We start from the raw sequence: 21,692 nt of genomic DNA, 5'->3' as shown, positions 1-21,692 counted from the left end.
TCGGCAGTTGAATGGCACAGTATCTTGTCACAGGCTGTGTTCTAAAACCCGATTGTGCTGAAGACAAAACCATCCAGCCTTACATCAACAATGTGTTCGTTATATAACAATAGGTTATTTCTCAAACATTTACTATAGTATAAAGAACCCAGCAAGCATCAAACTAAATCATTTCCAGACCAACATTATTATTAATTATTTTGAACAGAACCAATTAAAACATTAAAAAGCTGTTAATTCTGCAGGGTTTTTTTACATATGGTAAGCAACTATATATGTACAAACAACTATAATCTTTTGAAAAATTAACACTACTGTATCACCCAAGCCATATGCTTAATGACAGAGACAGTGAATCTTCCTGACAATTCCTGCAATTACATCAACATAAGACCCCCCTCAGTAAGCACTTACAAATGCCAACAGAGAAAAAGAAAACTCACCAACCTTATGGTGGGTCAGTAGTTAGCATGATAAATTGTCCCGTAGTGCAGAGTTGTGCAGCATGGGTGGGTTAACTATGGTAAATGCAGGGTTACTGGCGTAGGGCGGGGGATATTGGGATGCACTTCAGAGGGTCACTGCAGACTTGATGGACTAAATAGCTTCTATCTGCACTGTAGGGATGCTATGATGATTTCATGTTTCTTTCCTCAGATGTTCCTGGACCTTGTCACAGATTTCCCTGACCCACCCACTGATACAGATGAATTAAGTTAAAGACTTGAGAAGGATGTGGGAGATATAAGAAAACAATATACAGTAGATATTTTAAAAATGTATTCTAGGTAACTCATTTGAGAATATATATGAATGTACAACGGTGTTTTATGATGGGAGAACAAATAACAGGACTGTTGTGTCAGCAATTTAAGATGCCGAAATATTGCAATAATTTAATGGAGCTAGGCAGAGATAAGAAGAAAAAAACATGCAGGGAGCTAGGCCGAAATCTTTAGATTAGCTCTGCAAATATTAGAAAGATGTGAAGAAAAGCACATGGAGTCAACCAACATGTTAAATGGCAGATTTTGTGAAATCATCTTTCAATAAAATGACAGTTAAACTAGAACCTCTTATACCTCTGAACATCCTTTATTGTAACATTTAATCATGAAACGTAATGAGCAGGGTTATAAAGAAGCCAAAGCCTGAAGACAGGACTTTTCCTTCCCTTTTATAAATCTGTCTTGAACCCAAACACTACAAGGTGGACATAAAACCACACAACTAAAGAATATCATTAGGTAGATGGGTGTCAGAGGCTATCTGAATATAATCAGAAGTGTTTACACTATGATTCAGCAAAATGTTTCTATTTTCTTTTATCAGATGAAAGATGAAAAAAACAAGAAATATGATGAGAACCTCCACTATCCTGTCCTGGTCACTCTAACTAAGCAGGAAACAGCCATCAATGCCCAACCAAGCTGAGATATGTGATGCACTGACATTTTCCTGGTTCTTCTAGCAGCTGCACTCAGCAAAATGAAAGCACAGTTAGGATGCTGATATTGGAAGGAATACTTTTGTTGTCGAAGATTAAGGAAAATTCACAAGTGTAAACTTACGTCTTCTCTCATCCAGGAAATCCTCAGAATTTGCAATGTTCCACATTTTTCCAATTAAAGCAATTTGCCTCACTGAAAATGGTATATATGTAAGTTTTTTTTCTGATTGCTTCGTTACTTAAAATGCAAAATCCTTTATTTCTTAACATTTTTTCTTTTCTGGATGTTCTTTTCCTACATAAAGAACAGTGTGCATCTCTTGCTTTTTCAATAAAATTTACAGAAAAAAAACTTCATTAATAGTAAGTAATCTGCAAAATCTCTTTATTTTCCTCACCTTTTTGCCAGAAACCTGGATTTTTGCAGAAATGCTGAAAGCTTGGGTGGTTTTCAATTCCTTTTACCTATCTGCATCATTGCAGGAATCTTGTAAACTTGACCACTTAGCTTTTGTGAGATAAAGCCTGTCCAACCCTCTGCTCCTCCCTTCTAATTATGTGTGATTAGTCTCAGTGTTTTGTGTCAAGATGAAGGAGTGTGCTGAGTGGTTATTATCTGTTTAGGTGCAAGGATTCCATGCAGTTTCTTACTTTCTGCAGAGAATGAACCTTTACCGGATTTGGTTCTAGAAGCCCACTGTGTTAACCTTATTTTAAGCCTGTGCTTTAGAATAATTGCTTCTAAATCTGAATTTGATGGTATTTCTGCAGATATCGTGAAGCTCTTAGAGTGATTCCTAAATATTTACATAGTTAATTTTCTCATCAACCTTGCTGAGGAAAATCCTTATATCATTGCACACATTAGATGAGCAATCACTATACCGAATGAATGGGGGTAAAATCTAGGCTAACGGTGAAAGACAGTCAAGAGTGAAAAGTAGTTTTTAAGCTTAATAGTTTTTGCTTTTTATCCAAATGTTGTTTTGACCCTGATTTGGAGGAAAACAAGAATTCTGAGGTGTTGAGTATGATTTAATTTTTTTGCCTTTGCAGTCCTGCATTGTGCTTTTCATTGTGCCTTTTTTTCTTTCTTTGTCTTTCTTCTTTCTTGTGGTTAAGTAGGTCCTGAAAGGAAAGCTTAGCAGTTAATACTGGGATCTAGTTGTAGGAATGTATACAGTAGCAGATTCCAAGGAGCTGAGCAAATGATGGAGGCTTAGTGTCGCAAACTGAGAAGGAAAATTGTTTTTAATTAGCACCTTGGTAAGAACTGCTGATTAATAGCGTTTGGTTTTGTGAAGAGCTTTCAGCTGAGTAATTTGTGCAGCCATTCCAACAGTTTCGTCAGAGCTCCTCTCCTGTTGTTAAACAAACAGCAGATGATAACGGCCAAAGATGAGTTTGTCAAGTAACAATTTACATGACTGAAGAATTATCTTCCGCATTGAGACGCAGTAGATTATAACGAACTAAAAAGGTGTTTCAAAGCTTTGCAGAACAAACTGTTGAATGTCAACATGTCTTTTGAGTAAGATTTATTTTAGCAATATCCTGTGCAGCTAAAATTTGTCTATGTGTGCATTCATATGCTTAAGTATTTACTTATGTATTCATTGTCATGTGTATTTTGTTACATAATATAGTAATAAGTATTGTACAGTGTTGCCACTCTTCGGCACCATCTTAAAACACTGAAAATTAAGCCAAAACATTGAACCCAAAGGCACAAAAATAAAGAAACAAATAAGTAGTGTTCAGTTTTATGGTCCTTCTTGTCAAGTGCTCTGCCATGGGCCTGGTGGCCAGGTAGCCAGCCAGGAGTCCCCTTCACTGCACTGCTGCTAGAACAAGAGTCGTCACTTTTCAGCACCATCTTGCTTCCACCAATGCCTCGCCACTATGAGTCCTTGCTGGACCTCGCCAATGCAGCCATCACCAGTGTACTGCACTGGTCCAAACTCAATTTTGTCGCTGCCCTGAGTCCATTTTGTGCCCCCCCTTGCCAAAGCTGCCAGTTCTCATACTGGGCTAATCTAGTCTGCTTATGGTGACATATACTTGTAAACTTTTTGCTAGATTAGATGAGAGCACTCAGAACCAACCTAATATCATAACAATGGCTATTAACCACTGAAAGACCTCAAAAAGTTTTAAAACAATGCCAGTTCTAAAGGAGATTCAGGCAGCATTGAAATCTTTAAAGAAAAGATATACTTTGCTAATGTGAACAAAGAGACATGCACCCCGTGCAGCCCAGGCTCAAAGGTCAACTTTATGGCTGTGGCCTCCCATGTGAAATTGTTGAGCATGGTAAAAATCTGAAATTCAATGCAGCTTCAGAAATGGAAGGCCTCCAGCAATGGGTGTCATTAAGTGATTTCACCATAATAAACTGTTGGCTTTATGAATTGCCAGGCAGTTTTGCAGTTGCTCAGAAGGAGCTTGCAGTGTCTTAAGTGTGACAAGCGCTATTAGGAATTGTGACCGTGTTTCAAGGATACTTGGCTTTTCTATTCCCGAGGTGATTGCTGCCTATTAGTCAGCGTCTGGAAAGATTTTTCTGTGCAATCTTAGTTCAAGAGCTTTTGGGGTTTTGACCTGCTTTTTCAAGGCATTCTCTAAAGAGTTTTGTAAGAGAATGCTCAAGGATTTGTGACCACTTTTAACTAATTCCATTTCAGTTTTCTGATGCCATTATATAAAAATGGCTTTTATTGTTTCTTGGGAGTCTGTTTGCCTGCTGTTCCTTTACACATGTTCTTAAAAGGAGAGATTGTGAATTAAATTGCAAAACTGAAAAATATTTTTGAAAAATAATTATAAAATTCATATTTCTATATAGATATTGTAAAGCAATCTACTGAATGTCCCATGGAATGACCAAATGTTAGCCATTTCAAATTCAAATATGTGTCACACAACATTGATGAAAAGAAGTACAGAAGAGACAGAACTGGAAACCATGGAATGGGGAATTGATTCTATTCAGGAAAAAACTTGAAAGTTCACAGTCACAACTGAGTTATCAAGGCCTTCTTAACCAGAATGTGTTCTACATTTCAGTTTCCCACTTATATTCAACATGTATTTTTTTTGTCTTAACTGTTTTGCTATTTTAATTACATTAATGCTATTTCCAACTTTGATGGTATGTCCTGTGTTTTGTTAACCATATCCTTCCACCCTGGTTTCTCAGTTTTAAAAGTTTAATAACTATTGGGAAGTGCTTTTATACTTTCCATTTGATCATGTGCAATGCACCTCTCTAAGAGCAAATGGCTGGTATGTTGAAAATCCTATTAAAGGGCTAAAGAGTTTAATCTACAAAATATTCTTGGCCAGATTCCAGTTTGCTTTACTGTAGTGAGTCACCTAGCTTGACAAGACTTCAAGCTTATAACTTGGTGGAAAATTCGTACAGTTGTATTTCAAAATGCACACATCCACTAGTGTATGAAACTGATTTTTGTACTTCACGATTTAGATCCACACAGCAGGTTGCAAATGTATTGTTTGCAGTGTTTTGGTAGCATACCATTATATCACTGAAATGAGAACTTGCCTATTCATGCATACAACTGGATTGCAAGATTGCCAGTTGAAAACAAATTATAACCATGCATGGTGCTGAACCCTAAACATAAAGACAACTGAAAAGTCACAATTCACCTATCAATTGTGTTTTTATTTTGTAATTTTGGGGCTGGATGGGAGGCCCATTGGAGTGGAAAGAGGAAGCCATAATCCTGGTAGAAAATTTCTCATGTGGAATATGTCTAGATTTCCAATTATGTAAAATGAATTGTAGAATTGTATTTTATAGCATGGGGTACCCAGTTAGATTAGTGAATCTGTGACAGCTCTCTGAAATAACTTCCAAATTAGCCCTACTCATTCTCTGCAATCTTCTTTAAATATTCTTGTTTAAAACTTACCTTTTATAGATTAGTATGAACTCTACTACTACTTTCTGGCAAGATATTCCAAAGCTGAAGAATCCCATCAAATTAAAAAATGTCTAAGCTCAGGGACTTTGGTATTGATGTTGGATTTGTGCCCTCTTACCAAATCATTGACTTTATCAGACCCCTGAAAAAATTTGAACAGTTTTTCTGTAAATACCATAAGATGTAAGAGTAGAAGTAGCCCATTAGCTCACCCGTTCTGCTCTGCCATTCAACGGGATCATGGATGATTTGATAATCCTCAGCTCCACTTTCTTCCTTTTTCCCATAACCCTTGATTCCCTTTACTGATTAAAAGTCATACAGCCTGTGATGGTGAAATATTCCAGAGATTCAGTACCCTTTGAGAGAAAAACCTCCTCCTCATCCTTGTCATAAGTGGGTGACCACTTATCCTGACATTAAGCTTTCTCATCCTGAACTCTCCCACATGGGGGAACAGCCTTTCCACATCCACCCTGTCAAACCTCCTAGGACACATGTATAATCTTGTATTCAATAAGGTCACCTGTCTTGTTTCTAAATGTCAATGAATATAGGCCCAACCCGCTGCAGCTCCTTCATAGGAAAATATGTGCATACCTGGTAGCAGTCTAGTGAACCTCCTCTGGACTGTCTCTGTTATCAATATATCTTTCCTTAGATAAGGGGCCCTAAACTGTTCAGAGCATTCCAGTTGTGCCTGACTACTGCCTTGTACTCTTTTAGCAAATCTCCCAACTTTTATACTCCAATCCCTTTGAAGTAAAGGCCAGCATTTCAGTATCCTTCCCAATTTGCCACTGAAGTTAAATGTTAGCTTTTTGTGATTCAGGCATGAAGACGCCTAAATCCCTCTGTTCTGTAGCTTTCTTCAGTCTTCCTCCATTAAAAAAAAATTCAGTTCCTCTTCTTCCTGTTAACGGGCATAACATCATACTTTACCACACTGTATTCCATCCACCAGACCTTTGACCACTCATTTAACCTGTTTTTATTGCTCTACAAATTCTTTGTTATCCTCACCACTTGTCTTCCTAGCTATTTTTTCGCCATCTGCAAACTTGGCTGGAGTGCACTCCACTTTCCCATTCCAAATCATTAATATATATTGTATGTAATTATGGCCTCAGTGTCGATCCCTGTGGATGTCCACTAGTAACAGGTTGGCAACCTGAAAATGCTGCAAATCCCAACTCACTGTTTGCTGTTAGTTGGCCAATCATCTATCCATGTTAACATACTACCTTCTTGTTACCTCCTCAAATAGTTCTCTTTTTCTTCTTCCTTCAATGAAAAGAGTTACTCTGCTCATTAATAAAGTGATTCATTTTTGATATCACAATTAAGCTGTTTATAATTACTGAATGAGATCCTTTCAAAAGTAGGATTCAAAAAACAAGAAACATAATTTCAAGTAAATCCTAGCCAGTATTTATTTATTTTGTACTATTTATGACTATTTGGCTACTTGACATTTTGACAACTTCAACCTCTGTTTTCAAAGATTCGTTTATCTGAACCTTGCTCTCTAATACTGTATTGTAAACTTTTACCAATTTGTTTACAGTTGAACATTGTGGGATGTTTTACTATATCAAAGATGTAATTTCAAGCAAGTTGCTGTTGTCAATAGTGCTTTCTTCACTCACTTCAAAATGTAACATTTCAGCATTCAATTTCATCTAGCGTCTATCTACACAATCAATATATTAATCTGTATGCTCCCAAAGTTATTAACTGCACGCATCATAGTTCAACAGGACCCTTGCCGTATCATCTGTAAATGTTAATATTGTGCATCAATCCAGATCATTTATAATATTGGAAAATGTCTTTGAACACACTATTTACATTCCTCCAATTGAAAAATATCTATGAATAGTCATTCTGTCATATCTAAACTTTAATGAAATTCTGATGTTGCTGCCGCTCCTTCAGTAATGTGAGCTGTAACTTTTCTCTGCAACATTTCATTAAATGGCTTCTCAAAATCCGTACAAACAATGTGCACTGCTTCTCCTTTAACAATATCCTGCCATTCCAGCAAAGAACACCAACTTGCCATTCATGAATCTATCTTATTTATCTTTTCTGATAATTCATTTTTAGGATGTAGGTGCATTGTCTAGGACAGCATTTATTTCCTATCCCTAATTACTATGCAGAAGTGACAGTGGACCCACTTCTTGACTTGTTTGCAGTCCTTAGGGCTTAAAACACCCACAATGAAGTTAGGAATGGAATTCAAGGATTATAACCCAGTGACCAGGAAGGAACAGTGATATACTTCCAAGTCGGAATATTGTGTGGTTTGGAATAGAGCCTGCAGATTATATGTTGCCATGCATCTGCTATTCTTCAAGGTGATACAGTCACAGCTTTGAAAGATGCTGTTGGAGGACCCTTAGTGAATTACTTCTATGCAGCTTTAAACGATACACACTGCTACCAATGTGCATCTTGTTGAAAGGAGGAATGCTTAACATGGTGGTTAGAGTGGCAATCAAGTGAGCTGCTTTATCTTGGATAGTGCCAATTTCCTTGTTGGAGCTGCACTCATCCAAACCAATGGAGAGCATTCTATCACACTCCTGACTAGTACATTGTAGATGGCAGAATCAGGAGGTGAGTTTCTCACTGCAGTATTTCTAATCCCAGATATAGCAAGAACTGCAGTTGCTGGAGTCACAGTATGAGGCTGGAGGAACACAGCATGCTAGGCAGCATCAAAGGAGCAGGAAAGTTGACATTTCGGGTTGGGACCCTTCAGATATGAAATGCCAACTCTCCTGCTCCTCTGATGATGCCTGGCCTGCTGTGTTCCTGCAGCTCTGTGCTGTGTTATTTCTAATCCCATCCTGCTTTTGTGGCTACATTAAGTATATGATCGGTCCAGTTCAGTTTCTGATCAGTAGTTACCACCAGGATTTTGATAATGGGTGATTCAACCATTGAACATCAAGGGATGAAGGTTAGTTTCTCTCTGGTAGGAGATGGTCTTTGTCTTGCACTGTGTGACACAAATATTACTTTCAACCTATCATTCCAAACCTGAAATCCAAGACCTACGGCATATGGACACTGATTATTTGAGAAGCTGAGGGGTTTTGAATGGTGTTGAGCATTGTATAATCAGCAGTGAACATTCTCACGTCTGACCTTATTATGTAGGGAAAACCATTGAAGAATCAACTCCAGGTAGCTTATCCTATCTTTTGACCTCAGAAAGTTTACCTGTCAATAAGATTAAATAACTAATCTATAAGTTTCTTGATTTTCTTTTCCTTCATAAATGCTGATATTAAGCTAGAAACCTTTCTTTTCTTGTATAAGCCTTGTTCCTCTATTATCCAATGATCATACATAGTTGTCATATGGAGCCATTCAAAACATATGATTCTAGCTTTGATCCCAATTCATACTGAATTGTTTTTCTCAGTCAGAACAGTTTTATTCAAAATCAGCCTTGGTGTCCCATGAAATATGAGGTAGGGTTTCTTATATTGATTGTGGAAATCACTACTTCTGTTGAATGTTGGAATCTCAGGTAAGGAGAGGATCATTCTGAGTCGTATTTTGCCACTTAATTTTCTAATTCAGCAGTGAAGATGTGCAAGCTGAACCAGACAGTTTGAAATCTCAACTGTCTGTATGACCCTGTGTTGAGCTTCTGATCCTATTATCATCCCCATTGAAAACAAATTGCTTCCTTATAGATTTGTAATATCACCTGTTTCTGCCCATGCTTTAGTCCAAATCCGAATTGCTGCCAAAGCCCTCATCCATGTCTTTGGTGGCGCAGTAGTACATCCATACTTTTGAGCCGGGAGGCCTGGGTTCAAGTCCCACCTGTTCCAAAGGTGTGTAATTACATCACTGAGCAGGTTGATTAGAAAACTGGTTTTTAAAAAATCCATGTCTTTGTCACATCTGGACTCAACTACGCCAATGTTCTCCTGAATTTCCTCATTTTTCAGTGTCGGTATGCTGTATTTGAAGCAGGCAGATGGTAGCAGGATCAGAAATAGGTATAACTCTTTACAGTGTGCCACCACATTCAGTTTGGGCTGCTCCACTGTTTTCTGAAGGAGTAAAGTTCGTTGGTTTTTGTATTTGTTCCTTTTGCTGATAATGTTGGAAAAAGAGTCAGATGTGTAGAAAGAGGCCATTCAGCCAAATTCATGTAATCTCCATCCCGAGTGTTCCCAGTGCAAAAAGTGTCTACATGAAGAAGGGATAAGTTTCTTGGCAGAAAGTAATGTTGAGCTGCCATCTTGAATCACTGCAGACCATGTGGTGTAGGTATGTCCATACTGCTGTGAGGGAGGGAGGTTCAGGATTTTGTCCTTGTAACAGAGAAAGAACAGTAATAGAGTTACAGATAGGGATAGGATGTGGCTTGTAGAGAAGAATTGAGGTAGATCAATATTAGTAGAAAAATGGTGCTGGGAAAGTTGATGGGATTGAAGGTGGATAAATCTCCAGGACCTGATAATCTACATCCCAGAATACTTAAGTAAGTGGCTCTAGAAATAGTGAATGCGTTGGTGATCGTTTTCCAGGATTCTATAGCATCTGGAACAGTCCCTGCAGATTGAAGGGTAGCTAATGCCACTCCAATATTCAAAAAGGGAGGTAGAGACAAAAAAAGGAAAGTGCTTGCCAACAAGATTTGAGGAATTTGTTGAAGTGCATCTAATGGATAATATACACATTTTTGCCACAGTCTGTTGATAGTTGAGGGGGTGAGATTGGTGAATAGGATGGAGTGTCACCCAAAACTGCAGGAATGCATCAATTGATTTTCTTGCACAGAATCCTGCCAAAGGCTTGAGACCAGTTCACCAGTTGCCTTTCGTCATTTAGCTCACCAATGGGTTGGGCCTACGTAGCAAGGATGATAGACAGTATAAACAATTTTACAATTTGGTGTCATTGGTCAAAACTTGGAATTGTCACCAGATGGATGCAGTGCTAACAACACAAGACTGTTTGAAAGTTTGGATTTAGCAGTCAAATTTGATCCTGATTGCCACAATTTGAATTTTCTGCAAAGTGCTAACCATATATGTGGAGGTTTAATGTTTAAATGTTGATTTGATGCAATTTTCATGGAGCAGTGTATGTGGACTTCTTGCACCCACCTCCAATGGTGATGCAGAATTGTGGGACTGGCACCAGCTGACACGTTACAGGATGGATCAAGAAAGAAAGAAGCCACATATATTGTTGGATATGGCATTGGACATGCTGGTGATGGAAATTGTCCTGTACCTTAATGGAGTAGGGTGTACTGTCCTCACTCTCCTGCCCCATTTGCTACTGCAGCATTTATAGCTTCTTTTCCTGCCTCACTTTTTCCCACACAGACCAACAGCGACTCCTCACAAAATGCAAATAACCAAGTATTCCCATTTTTTTAATGAATCCTATTAGATGGAGTAACACTTGTTCTTATTAGGTCAAGTCCTCAGACAATTTCTGAAAACAGCATTGTTTGAGTGTCTATGAAATTTTGAAAAAAATGTGCTGGGAAGTGTTGTGATGTGTTTCAGAGTCTCTGTTCACAACTCCAGAAGCATTGGCCATGAACTCACTTTAAGTAACACTTGAACTTGAAGGCAATGCCATGTTCTTCTAAACTGTTGGTTGCCACTTGAAATGCTTGCTGGCACTCTTTTATAAGGATGAACAGCATTTTGATAGTTAGTGCATCCTGTAGGACTACAGTGACTTTCATTTACAACCTATCACCTTGTGCAGATAGAGACCAACAGTTTCAAGGAACATGGTGTCTACTTTAAGCTCTATTTAGCATGCCCCATGGTGAATATTCCCAGGACTAGCTACAGCTCTGACCAACATAACATCTTGAACTAAATATAGGTTAAGCCAGTATGTCAGCTTAATACTTCATCTTGGCCACCTCTCTAACTTATTCATTGAAAAGGAATATTATTTGTCTTAGTGTAAATTATGAAACCAATATTCTTGACTTAAAAGCTATCTGCTTAAATGTACCAAAGTGACTGCAAACCATATTCTGATATACAATCTACACCTTCTGAGAGATTCTTAACAAAATTTATAAGTCAAGTGATAAAAAGCAATTAAATATTTCTTGCACTATTGTGAGGACAGAACAATAATAGTGATTTCTGTTTAAGTGCTTAAACTCAGTAGTTACATGTTTTGAGCCCAAACAAACTAAATTTGTTTTACAGTCTTGTCACACTGACTTCAGGCAGTCATCAACATCCTGATGTTTGTTTCTTTAATGGGCATCTCAAAGAGTAAATTCTCCAATCATTGGTTATTTACCTCAGGACAGTAGAATTATTTGCGCAGTGAGTGTGTTCATTTTAATTAGGATGATAGTCTTTCTTCCTTCACTCAAGCTAGGGAAACTATTAAGCCATTGGTCAATGGATTAACTGCTGCTGTTAAGAGTATTAAGCTGAACAAATAAAACCAAACCACCTATAACGCATTAATTCAGAATTTAATAAATCTGAAGTGACAACTGTAAACTCAACAGAAATTGTCAAACTCCAGTTCCAAAATCTTTGATCCACCAATGAATGAGAGCCAGCACTTAATACCTTACAAGAGGATTGTTGGAAATTTGAAGGTCCTTTCCAGGCTCTTGCCAATCCCACCAAATTTATGTGATCTTCATTTACTTATTTACTCTGGTTCCTCCTGATTGAGCTGTTATCTCTGAGAATGGCATTATGATGAGGCAAAGCAATATAATATTACTTTTTTTATTTTTATTGGGAAGAGTAGAGAATGTTCTAAAGGGAATTCTCACTGAACACTATATTTTTGTATGCTGATTGTGTCCTAACCTTTCTCCTCTTCTCTCATGAAAATACTGAATCATAATGGGATACAAATCTACAAATGCCAGCTGCCCTTTGTTATCTCATCTGAGTGGTCATTCTTTCAGTATGAGTTTCAAGACACCTGATAGAATCTTATTGGGTTAAGAGTGATGTACGCTATGGTTAGATGTGCAGCAAAATCAGGTGACAAGTTTGGAGGGGCCATATTGGCATTGAGATCATCTAACACCATAAGACATAGGAGCAGAAATTAGGCCATTCAGCCCATCGAGTCTGCTTCATCATTCAATCATGGCTGCTAGGTTTTTCAACCCCATTCTCTTGCTTTCTGTCTGTAACCCTTGATAACCCTGAGAATCAAGAACCTATCAATCTGTCTTTAATTTACTCAGTGATAGGGCCTCCAGGGCCTTCTGTGGCAATGAATTCCATAGGTTCACCACGCTCTGGCTGAAAAAGTTTCTCCTCACCTCCCTTCTAAAGGGTCTTCCCATTATTCTAAGGCTGTGCCCTTGGGTCGTAGTCTCTCCTGCCAATGGAAACATCTCCCCGATGTCCACAGTATCCTACCTGTTCAGTGTTCTGCAAATTTCAATTAGATTCCTCCTCATTCTTCTAAACTCCATTGAGTATAGATCCAGAATCCTCAAATGTTCCTCATATGTTAAGCCTTTCATGCCTGGGATCATTCTCATGAACCTCCTCTGGACCCACTTCAGGGACAGTACATCCTTCCTGAGGTATGGAGCCCAAAATTGCTCACAATATTCTCTGATCTAACCAGAGCTTTTTAAAACCTCAGAAGCACACCCCTGTTTTTATATTCAGTTCCTCTCAAAATCAATGCCAATATTGTATCCATCTTTCATGCCTTTCAGAAGTAGCGTGATGACATTCTCATTAGACAGTGAAAGAGATGTTAATTGACAGGGATTAATGTTTGTTAAATACCTTGTAAACACCACAACTCACTTCATTAATATTCACCTCCCCATCTTACTAAACTTAAGTCAAGAAATGTTGAGAAGGAAATCAGGGTGTATATTCAGCAGACTCAGCTCACCGCTTGCTCCAAATGACCTCAGTCTTTGACACTTGGCAGCAACAGTTCAGGGCATGATCCATGGGCATCAGTTGTAGCACCCATCATCAATGGATAGAGACATCAGGCACTTTCCAACCTTCACCACCGTCATGGCACATCCCCAATGTGGGTGCAGACAGAAACCTAATTTACAGAATGGGCCAAACTGCCTCTCGGGATTCCTCCTTTGCTCTTAACTCCGTTTCATTTTTTACCGACCTGCATCTTGCCATCCATGCTGTGCCATGCTTGTGAGCATATTGGTGCTTTAGCCAAAGCCTAAGCCTCCTCCCAAGGAGCATTATCATCTGCAGGGTTTAAGGCTGGGGTTTGCAGGGCAGGGAGGACAGTTGTACACGAAGTTCAATGTGGTAAGTCTCCACTTTGTGGGATTGGAAATTGTCTGTCATAGTAGTACAGATTAAATAGGGGACATTGAGGTTCTGGGGGTTACATGTGAACCAGGCAGGTCCTGCCTACTGCAATCTGCATTGCCAGCATCAAATTCACTTCTCCAGAGGAAAATAGCTAAAACAGTGTCTAGGGTGGACACAGTAATGTCAATTTGATGGACCAGTTCATTGTAATGACTAAAACTTGAAGATACGGTTTGCAAAGTGTAGCTACATTGCATTGCCCATTTCATGTGCATTCAGATTAATTCAGAGCCAAATGCTATTCAGAGGTGATACATAGATGCCACTGGTATTTGCACATTACTGGGCATATCAGTAATATCAAAGTAATCGGCAATGATGGCTTTTTAAAAAGCTATCATTTGACTGAAGGTAAACATAAGTTAGCATAGCTTCTAAGAATCCTGTGTGAATCACACAAGTTTGAGTCCTTCTCTGTCAAATAAGTGAGAAAACGTGTATGTTAGTTGCAGTGTCGGGTTCAGTGTCTGCTGTGGCTGTAGGTTTGGGTGGCTGGTGTGATGTGTGATGGTACCTTCAGCAGGTTGCTGCACATGCTGAGGCAGCCAGCGCAGACATGTCTCCTGTTATTCATGTCCAACACATCTCACTATGTGGTAAAGTGTGCTGAACCTTAATCAGCCAGGGCTCACCACTGAGAAGTGTTCTCAGATTGAAGAAACTCTTTCTCACCTCCTGTTCCTAAATGCCACTGGTGGGATGTTACTTGTTGTGACTGCCTACCTGTAGGAGGAGCAGGACCAATGGGCAAGCCCAGGACAGCAGCAGGCCCCTTGGAGGTCAAGACACACCCAGCTCAGGGAGAGGTCACAGTCACGGGTCTCTAAGGTTGTATGAGGTTTGCAGGAACCCAGACTTTTCATGGATCTGCCATGACACATATATTCTGGAGCAGTCTTGTGTATCTTGTGTATTTGAGGGTCGAAGGGTCTTACCAACGCGTTACTGGGAGATAAGAGCTGCCTAATGCGATCTTGTTTCATTAAACCATCATGTAACCCTTTGACTGATGCAGAGCACAGACATAATGTTGCCCATGCTTCAACAAAGTTCATGGTGGAGCAGCATATATGGCTGCTGAAGATGCATTTTCACTGCTTGGGCCAGGCTGAGTTCCTTGAAATATACTCAGGAGAGAGTGTGCTGCATCTTCCTGGCAGGCTGTGCTCTGCACATTTGGAGTAAGCAATGATGTAATGTCCTAGGTGCTGAAGAATTGGGGAATGGGAGCAGCCCTCTGAGGAAGCTAGAGAAAGCTGATTTTTTTTAACTCACCCACATTAGGGGTAGCTAAACAGTCCTTGGATAAGCATATGGATGATGCTGGGATAGTGTGGGGGGATGGGCTTAGATTAGTTCACAGGTCGGCGCAACATCGAGGGCCGAAGGGCCTGTTCTGCGCTGTATTTTTCTATGCTCTATATTCTATGGAGCTCAGCTCCAACAGGCATTACAATTTAGAAAGAACCACAGTGATGCCCACTCCCAGTAGGAGAGAGCTGGCATGCAGCAATCGTTGACTATTATATTTTTTGGTCATGCTTCAAAAGTTGGCAATATAGGGGTGACTTCTAGCCTCTTCTGGCTTTCTTTTGTCCCTTTTTGCATTCTGTAAATAAAAGCTTATGATAGTGTTTGTACTTGTCAAATTGCATTCCTATATGTGATCTTCCCCAACTAAATAATGTGGGTGTACAGTGCCAAATGGGGACTGGGTGGTGCTGATGTAGACGGTATTTGGACAGGATGTAATAAGGAGAGGTAAAAGTGTGTGGCCTGGTGGTTAGACAATGACTGGAGTGACAGAATGCGTTGTATGTACGAACCATTCAGCCTGTCTGCCATGGGTAGCATGGCTTAAAGGCTGCTGTGTCATGACTTTGCCAGAGAGGGGCACCGCCGATTCCCAAAACTTGGGCAGGTACATTGTAGCATCCAAAGATTGTGGGCACAAAGGTTTATGGACGGATATCTGCTAAATGGCAATTTGTCACGGAAATAGGTCACTGTAAAGTGGGGTGGAAATCAGACATGAGAGATGCAATATGGGCAAAAGATGAAATTAATGAGGCAAGTTTGGTAAGATTTGGCGCAAAAACCCGCTAGGCCTTGTGGCGCAAAACTGTCTTTTAAAAAAAAATTCAACACAACTCGGATTTAGCCAAAAGAAGTGTGGAAGATTTAGCCCTAAATGTTTGCTGTTAATCCTGAAACCATGAACATCGCTCAACTCAGTGATCATGATAAGGGTTTTTAGGCTTGACCAATTTATTTTGTGTGGTTCACTTTTTTACATTACAAAATCAATAGACAAAAGTAATAAGGTTTCAGAATCCTCAGTATGTATTCTGATACTTATCAAATAGTGCACAAAACTTGAGTGCCCTTTGATTACAATCACATATTGCCTATCTGAGGAATAAGACTAGGTGTGATTTGAGATTGAGATGCTAGGAGTCTATATTTACATCCAGAAATACTGACATTCCATTACTGCATGAGAGCTGGCAATTTACAGCTAGGATTGGAATTTAATTTTTTTCAAAAATGCATAAGTTAATGCTGTGGATGCAATGCAGTAAAACTGTACTGAATTGAGGTTATGTTGTATGACATGACTGCTGGGAAATGGAATCAGTTCTGCAGGCTACCAGTTCATGTGATTGTCTCGGGAGTGAATTTCAAAGCAGTGATGGCAACAGATGAACAAACATGCAGAGACAATCCTTTAAGTTGTGCTATGTATTTTTATTTCCTCGTTAAGGGAGATCTGTGTGGACAAGTGATTGTAAAACAGTATCACCAGCCTGTAAAAACAGATTGAAATATGAGCCACTCAAACCAGAGAACTAATGGCTCTCACCCCTAAATGCATTTATGTTGTCACTGTTGGCCTGTTGCTTCCAGTGAAATAGGGGGAAAAAAAAATCATCTCTTCAACTAAACATAGCTCTGTGACCAAGTTTTGGACATCTACCCTAAGCACAGAATATTTACAGCACAGATGGTTGTTTGACCTATTACGTTTGTGCTGGTTGTCTAAGGGAACAATTTACCTCGTACCACTGCCTTCTCCCCTAATATAGAGTTTTCATTCTAATAAAATGTCTCAATGTGCTTCATAGGAGCATTGTCAGACAAAATTTGATGCAGTGTTGTCTATAAGGCAGGATTTTTCAGATCGCAGATTTTCCAACCAGTCATGGCCTTTAGCTGGAAATGGAACTTTCACCATTACTTAGAAGTCCTGCCTCAGAGATCTACTGGTCAGACTGTTTGGCTAGAAACTCTAGGATCTGGCAGTGCTAGTAACACAGTGGCCAGGACAGGGACTCTAAGGAGGGCTCAGAACCAAAGTGTTGAGATAATGCTGATCGAGACATAACTTGGCAAATTCAAATGACCAATGCACTGCAAATATCAAACAGATCCTGAAATCTTGAATGAAACATTTGCTGCCTACATACTTCAGCAAAAGTGTCGAGGTAACGACATCCAATGTGTTCATTGTAAATTCCGAGGTATCTTCAACATTTGACAGAGAGGCAGAGCCCACAGGTTCTGGAACAGTTGGAAAGACTGTCGAGGAGTCAGGCACATTTTGCTCCTGCACTGTTTGCGAGTTTGCAGCTTCATGTCGTTCATATACTTATTCAGGACTGTCGCACCTACCTGAACTTTATGCATCACTGGACCGAACCTTGCGTCGACCTTGCCTTTTGTCCATGCAGGACCATTCCTGTGGTTCCTACACCAAACTCTGACCCTGAAGAAAACTGTCACCTTTACTTAGTGGAGTCTTGTTTCTGACATTGGCATTCCTGATGTGGTTTCATCTTCTGCATGCAGGCCTGGGAAGATCAGATTTAACCTGGTCCCAAGTCTTCTCCCCAAAAGCAACACTGCTTACTTATATGGTGAGAGATAATGGGAACTGCAGATGCTGGAGATTCCAAGATAATAAAATGTGAGGCTGGATGAACACAGCAGGCCAAGCAGCATCTCAGGAGCACAAAAGCTTACTTATAGTTGCATTTGGGGAGGTCCTATAATCAAACAGGAACCGAGAGAGTTTGGTATCGAGTGAAGCCATAGGTTGTTTCTTTAAGCCAGAATTCAAAGTTTGGACTGCTCTTTCTGCCAGGCCATTGGATGATGGATGGTATGGAATTGCCCTTATATGATGAATGCCATTTGACTTTAGGAAACACTCAAATTCACTGCTAATAATTGATGGCCTATTATCTGCGATCAACACTTCCAGGAACTCGTGTTTTGAAAAAGACATGTGCAGTTTTTCTATTGTCATCCCTACAAATGGCAGATGAACTCGATGCATGTCAAGGCACTTTGAATGGGCATCCACAATGATTAAGAACATTGAGTCCATGGAAGGACCTGCGTAGTCAAAGTCTAACCGAGTCCAGCGTTTACCCAGCCATTCCCATGAATATGGGGGAGCTGCTGGTGGTAGTTTATGTCCTTGTTGGCACTCTGGGTGCTGCCCCACCAACTTGACTATGACTGCATCCAATTCTGGACATTGCATATAACTTCTCATCAACACGGAGTCATACAGTCATAGCGATGTACGGCACAGAAACAGACTGTTCAGTCCAACTCGTCCATGCCAACCAGCTATCCTAGATAAATCTAGTCCCATTTGCCAGCATTTCCCTCTAACCCTTCCTATTCATATACCCATCCAGATGCCATTTAAATGTTGTAATTGTACCAGCCTCCACCACTTCCTCTGGCAGCTCATTCCATACATGCAGCACCCGCTGCATGATAAAGATGTCCCTTGGGTCCCTTTAAATCTTTCCCCTCTCAATTAAACCTGTGGCCTCTAGTTTTTGATTCCCCTACTCTGGGAAAAAAAACCTTGGCTATTTTCCCTATCCATGTCCCTCATGATTTTATAAACCTCTGTAAGGCCACCCCTTAGTCTTTGATGCTCTAGGGAAAATAGCCCCAGCCTTTACAGCCTCTACCCATTGGCTAAAACCCTCCAACCCTGGCAAATTCTTTGTAAATTTTTTCTGAACCCCTTCATGTTTCACAACATCCTTCCTACAGCAGGGAGACCAGAATTGCACACAGTTTTCCAAAAGTGGCCTAGCCAATGTCCTGTACAGCCTCAACCTGACCTTCCAACTCTTATACTCAGTGCACTGACCAATAAAGGCAAACATACCAAATGCTTTCTTCACTATCCTATCTATCTGCGACTTCACTTTCAAGGAGCTATGAACCTGCATTCCACGGTCTCTTTGTTCAGCCACATTCCCTAGGACTTTACCATTAAGTCTATAAGTCCTGCCCTGATTTACCTTTCCAAAATGCAGCACCTCACATTTATCTAAATTAAACTCCATCTGCCACTCCTCGGCCCATTGGCCCATCTGATCAAGATCTCATTGTACTCTGAGGTAACACTGCACCTCCAATTTTTTAGTGTCTTCTGCAAACTTACTAACCATACCTCTTACGTCCACTTCCAAATCATTTATATAAATGATGAAAAGTAGTGGACCCAGCACCAATCCTTGTGCACACCACCAGTCTGAAAAGCAACCCCGCACCACCAGCCTCTATCTTCTACCTTTGAGACTGTTCTGTATCCAAATGGCCAGTTCTCCCTGTATTCCATGTCATCTAACCTTGCTAACTAGTCTACCATGAGGAACCTTGTCGAACACCTTACTGAAGTCCATATAGATCACATCTATCAACCTGCCTTCATCAATCTTCTTTGTCACATTTCAAAAAACTCAATTAAGTTAGTGAGACATTATTTCCCACACACAAAGCCATGTTGACTATCCCTAATCATCACTCGTCTTTCCAAATACATGTAAATCCTGTCCCTCAGGATTCCCTCCAACAACTTGCCCACTTCCGATGTCAGGTTCACCATTCCCTGGCTTTTCCTTACCACCTATCTTGAATTGTGGCAACTTGTCAGATAACCTCCAGTCTTCTGGCAACTCACCCGGGGCTATCGATGATACAAATATCTCAGTATGGAGCCCAGCAACCTAGCTTCCCACAGAGTTCAAGGAGACTCATGGTCAGGTCCTGGGGATTTATCCACCTTTATGCATTTTAAGCCATCCAGTACCTTCTTCTCTGCAATATGGAAATTTTTCAAAAGGTTGCTATATATTTTCCCACATTCTATTTCTTCCATCTGCTTCTCCATAGTGAAAAACTGATGCAAAATACTCATTTACCATCTCCCCCATATACTGCAGTTCCATGCATAGGTGGCCTTGCTGATCTTTAAGGGATCCATCTTCAACTTCATTTTGAAAACTCCTGGATGACCCTGGTGGGGTTCAGCCAGTATTGACCAGCAACCATTGTTCGGGACAATCACTCTTGCTGCCCATAATAACATGCCATCCTCTAGTCTTTCTGGGTCCAAAAAGGTTTCAGTTCTGGTTTTGACAGCCCTTTGGATTCCCTCATCACCACCAGCTCTTTCAGTTTTGCCAGGATCAGATCTTTCTATGTCCAAAGTCTGATATTGGCAGCTGTGACTGGAAGTGTCTCCAGAAAATTTAAAACCATTACGGAGCCTTCCAATAGCAGTACCACCAGTGGTGTATCTGCCCATGGCAGGCAACTCAATACATCTGCATTTGCTACTTCACCTTCTGAATAGTGTTCCAACTTGTAATTATACACACTCAGAATTAGAGCCCATTGCTAAATTCAATCTGAAGCTATGGATGGCACTGTCTTGTCCTCTTTAAGTAGACCTAGCCAGAATTTCTGATCTGTTATTATTATAAATTTATGTCTGTACAAGTATTGACGGAACTGCCTGACTCCAAATACAACTGCCAAACCTTCCTTCTTTATCTGGGTGTATTTACACTTGACATCAGCCCTGGATGTATATGCTGTTGGGCATTCCTTTCCATTGGGTCACCTATGAGCTAATACGACCCCATTGCTGTGTGGGGAGTCATTGCAGGTCATTACCAGGTCTTGTTTGGGATCACAATGTGCCAACACCTCAGAGGAAGATAACTGTTTCTTCACTTCCCTGAAAGCTATGTGATCATTCCCAAGACTGATTCCTCAATAAGAGTTGATACAAAGGTGCCAGGATGGAGGCTAGGTTATGTATAAACTTTCTGTACTAATTTACCAGCTCAAGGAAAGATGTAAGCTCAGGTACAGATATGGGAGCAGAAGCATTTTTGATTGCCCTCACTTTATCTTCCAACATGTGTAACCCAACTTGTTGATTCTGTAGTCCAGGCAGATCGCTTGGGGTGACTGTAATACATTATTTCCTTTCTAAGGTATATATCCACCTGGGGGAAACATCGAAGGATAATGTCCAAGTTCTCTATAAGTGCTTCTTATCGGTCTTCCCTGTCATAAGCATCTCATCTAGATAAGTAGCCTTCTGGGACAGATCTTTTAAAATGTTTTCCATCATATGCTAAAAAAATTGTACAAGCAGACAATACCCCAAGTGGTGGTCATGTATATTGGAAAAAACCCTTATGGGTATTAATTGTATCATATGTCTGGGAATTCTCATCCAACTACAATCACAAGTATACATGCCTCAAGTCCAGTTTTGTGAGGGAAAGCCCCCCTGCCAGCTTTGTGTATAAATCCTCTCTGTGAGGAATTGGGTCTTTACCTAGCTGGAAGAAATAGTTTACTCTTTGTTTAAAATCCCAACAAAGATGAACCAACCCTTTGGGCTGCAAAATCAATGTGACCAATGCTGTTTATTCTGCAAACTGGACTGGTTTGATGATTGGTGATAATGGGAACTGCAGATGCCGGAGAATCCAAGATAATAAAATGTGAGGCTGGATGAACACAGCAGGCCCAGCAGCATCTCAGGAGCACAAAAGCTGACGTTTCGGGCCTAGACCCTTCATCAGAGAG

At 40.1% G+C, this 21,692-nt stretch overlaps 1 protein-coding gene across 2 annotated transcripts in view; it reads left to right on the top strand.

Moving 5' to 3' along the window:
* The window catches only part of camkmt (calmodulin-lysine N-methyltransferase), a 328,636-nt gene extending 321,350 nt beyond the window's left edge, over nt 1–7,286 (top strand). Inside the window, exons 11-12 of one of the 2 annotated variants that reach the window (XM_048535462.2) lie at nt 1,333–1,660; nt 4,296–7,286. In XM_048535462.2, the coding sequence (XP_048391419.1) occupies nt 1,333–1,434 (102 nt within the window). In that variant the 3' untranslated portion in view covers nt 1,435–1,660; nt 4,296–7,286. Of the gene's footprint in view, nt 1–1,332; nt 3,307–4,295 lie in introns of those variants that run through there. The other variant, XM_048535461.1, reaches the window with a different exon arrangement.
* The last annotated feature ends 14,406 nt before the right edge of the window (nt 7,287–21,692 follow it).

Source organism: Stegostoma tigrinum, chromosome 9 (assembly GCF_030684315.1).
Source record: "Stegostoma tigrinum isolate sSteTig4 chromosome 9, sSteTig4.hap1, whole genome shotgun sequence".
Classification (NCBI taxonomy): Eukaryota; Metazoa; Chordata; class Chondrichthyes; order Orectolobiformes; family Stegostomatidae; genus Stegostoma; species Stegostoma tigrinum.
The sequence above is the reverse complement of the archived record's forward strand: the minus strand, read 5'-3'. Positions and strand labels throughout refer to the sequence as shown.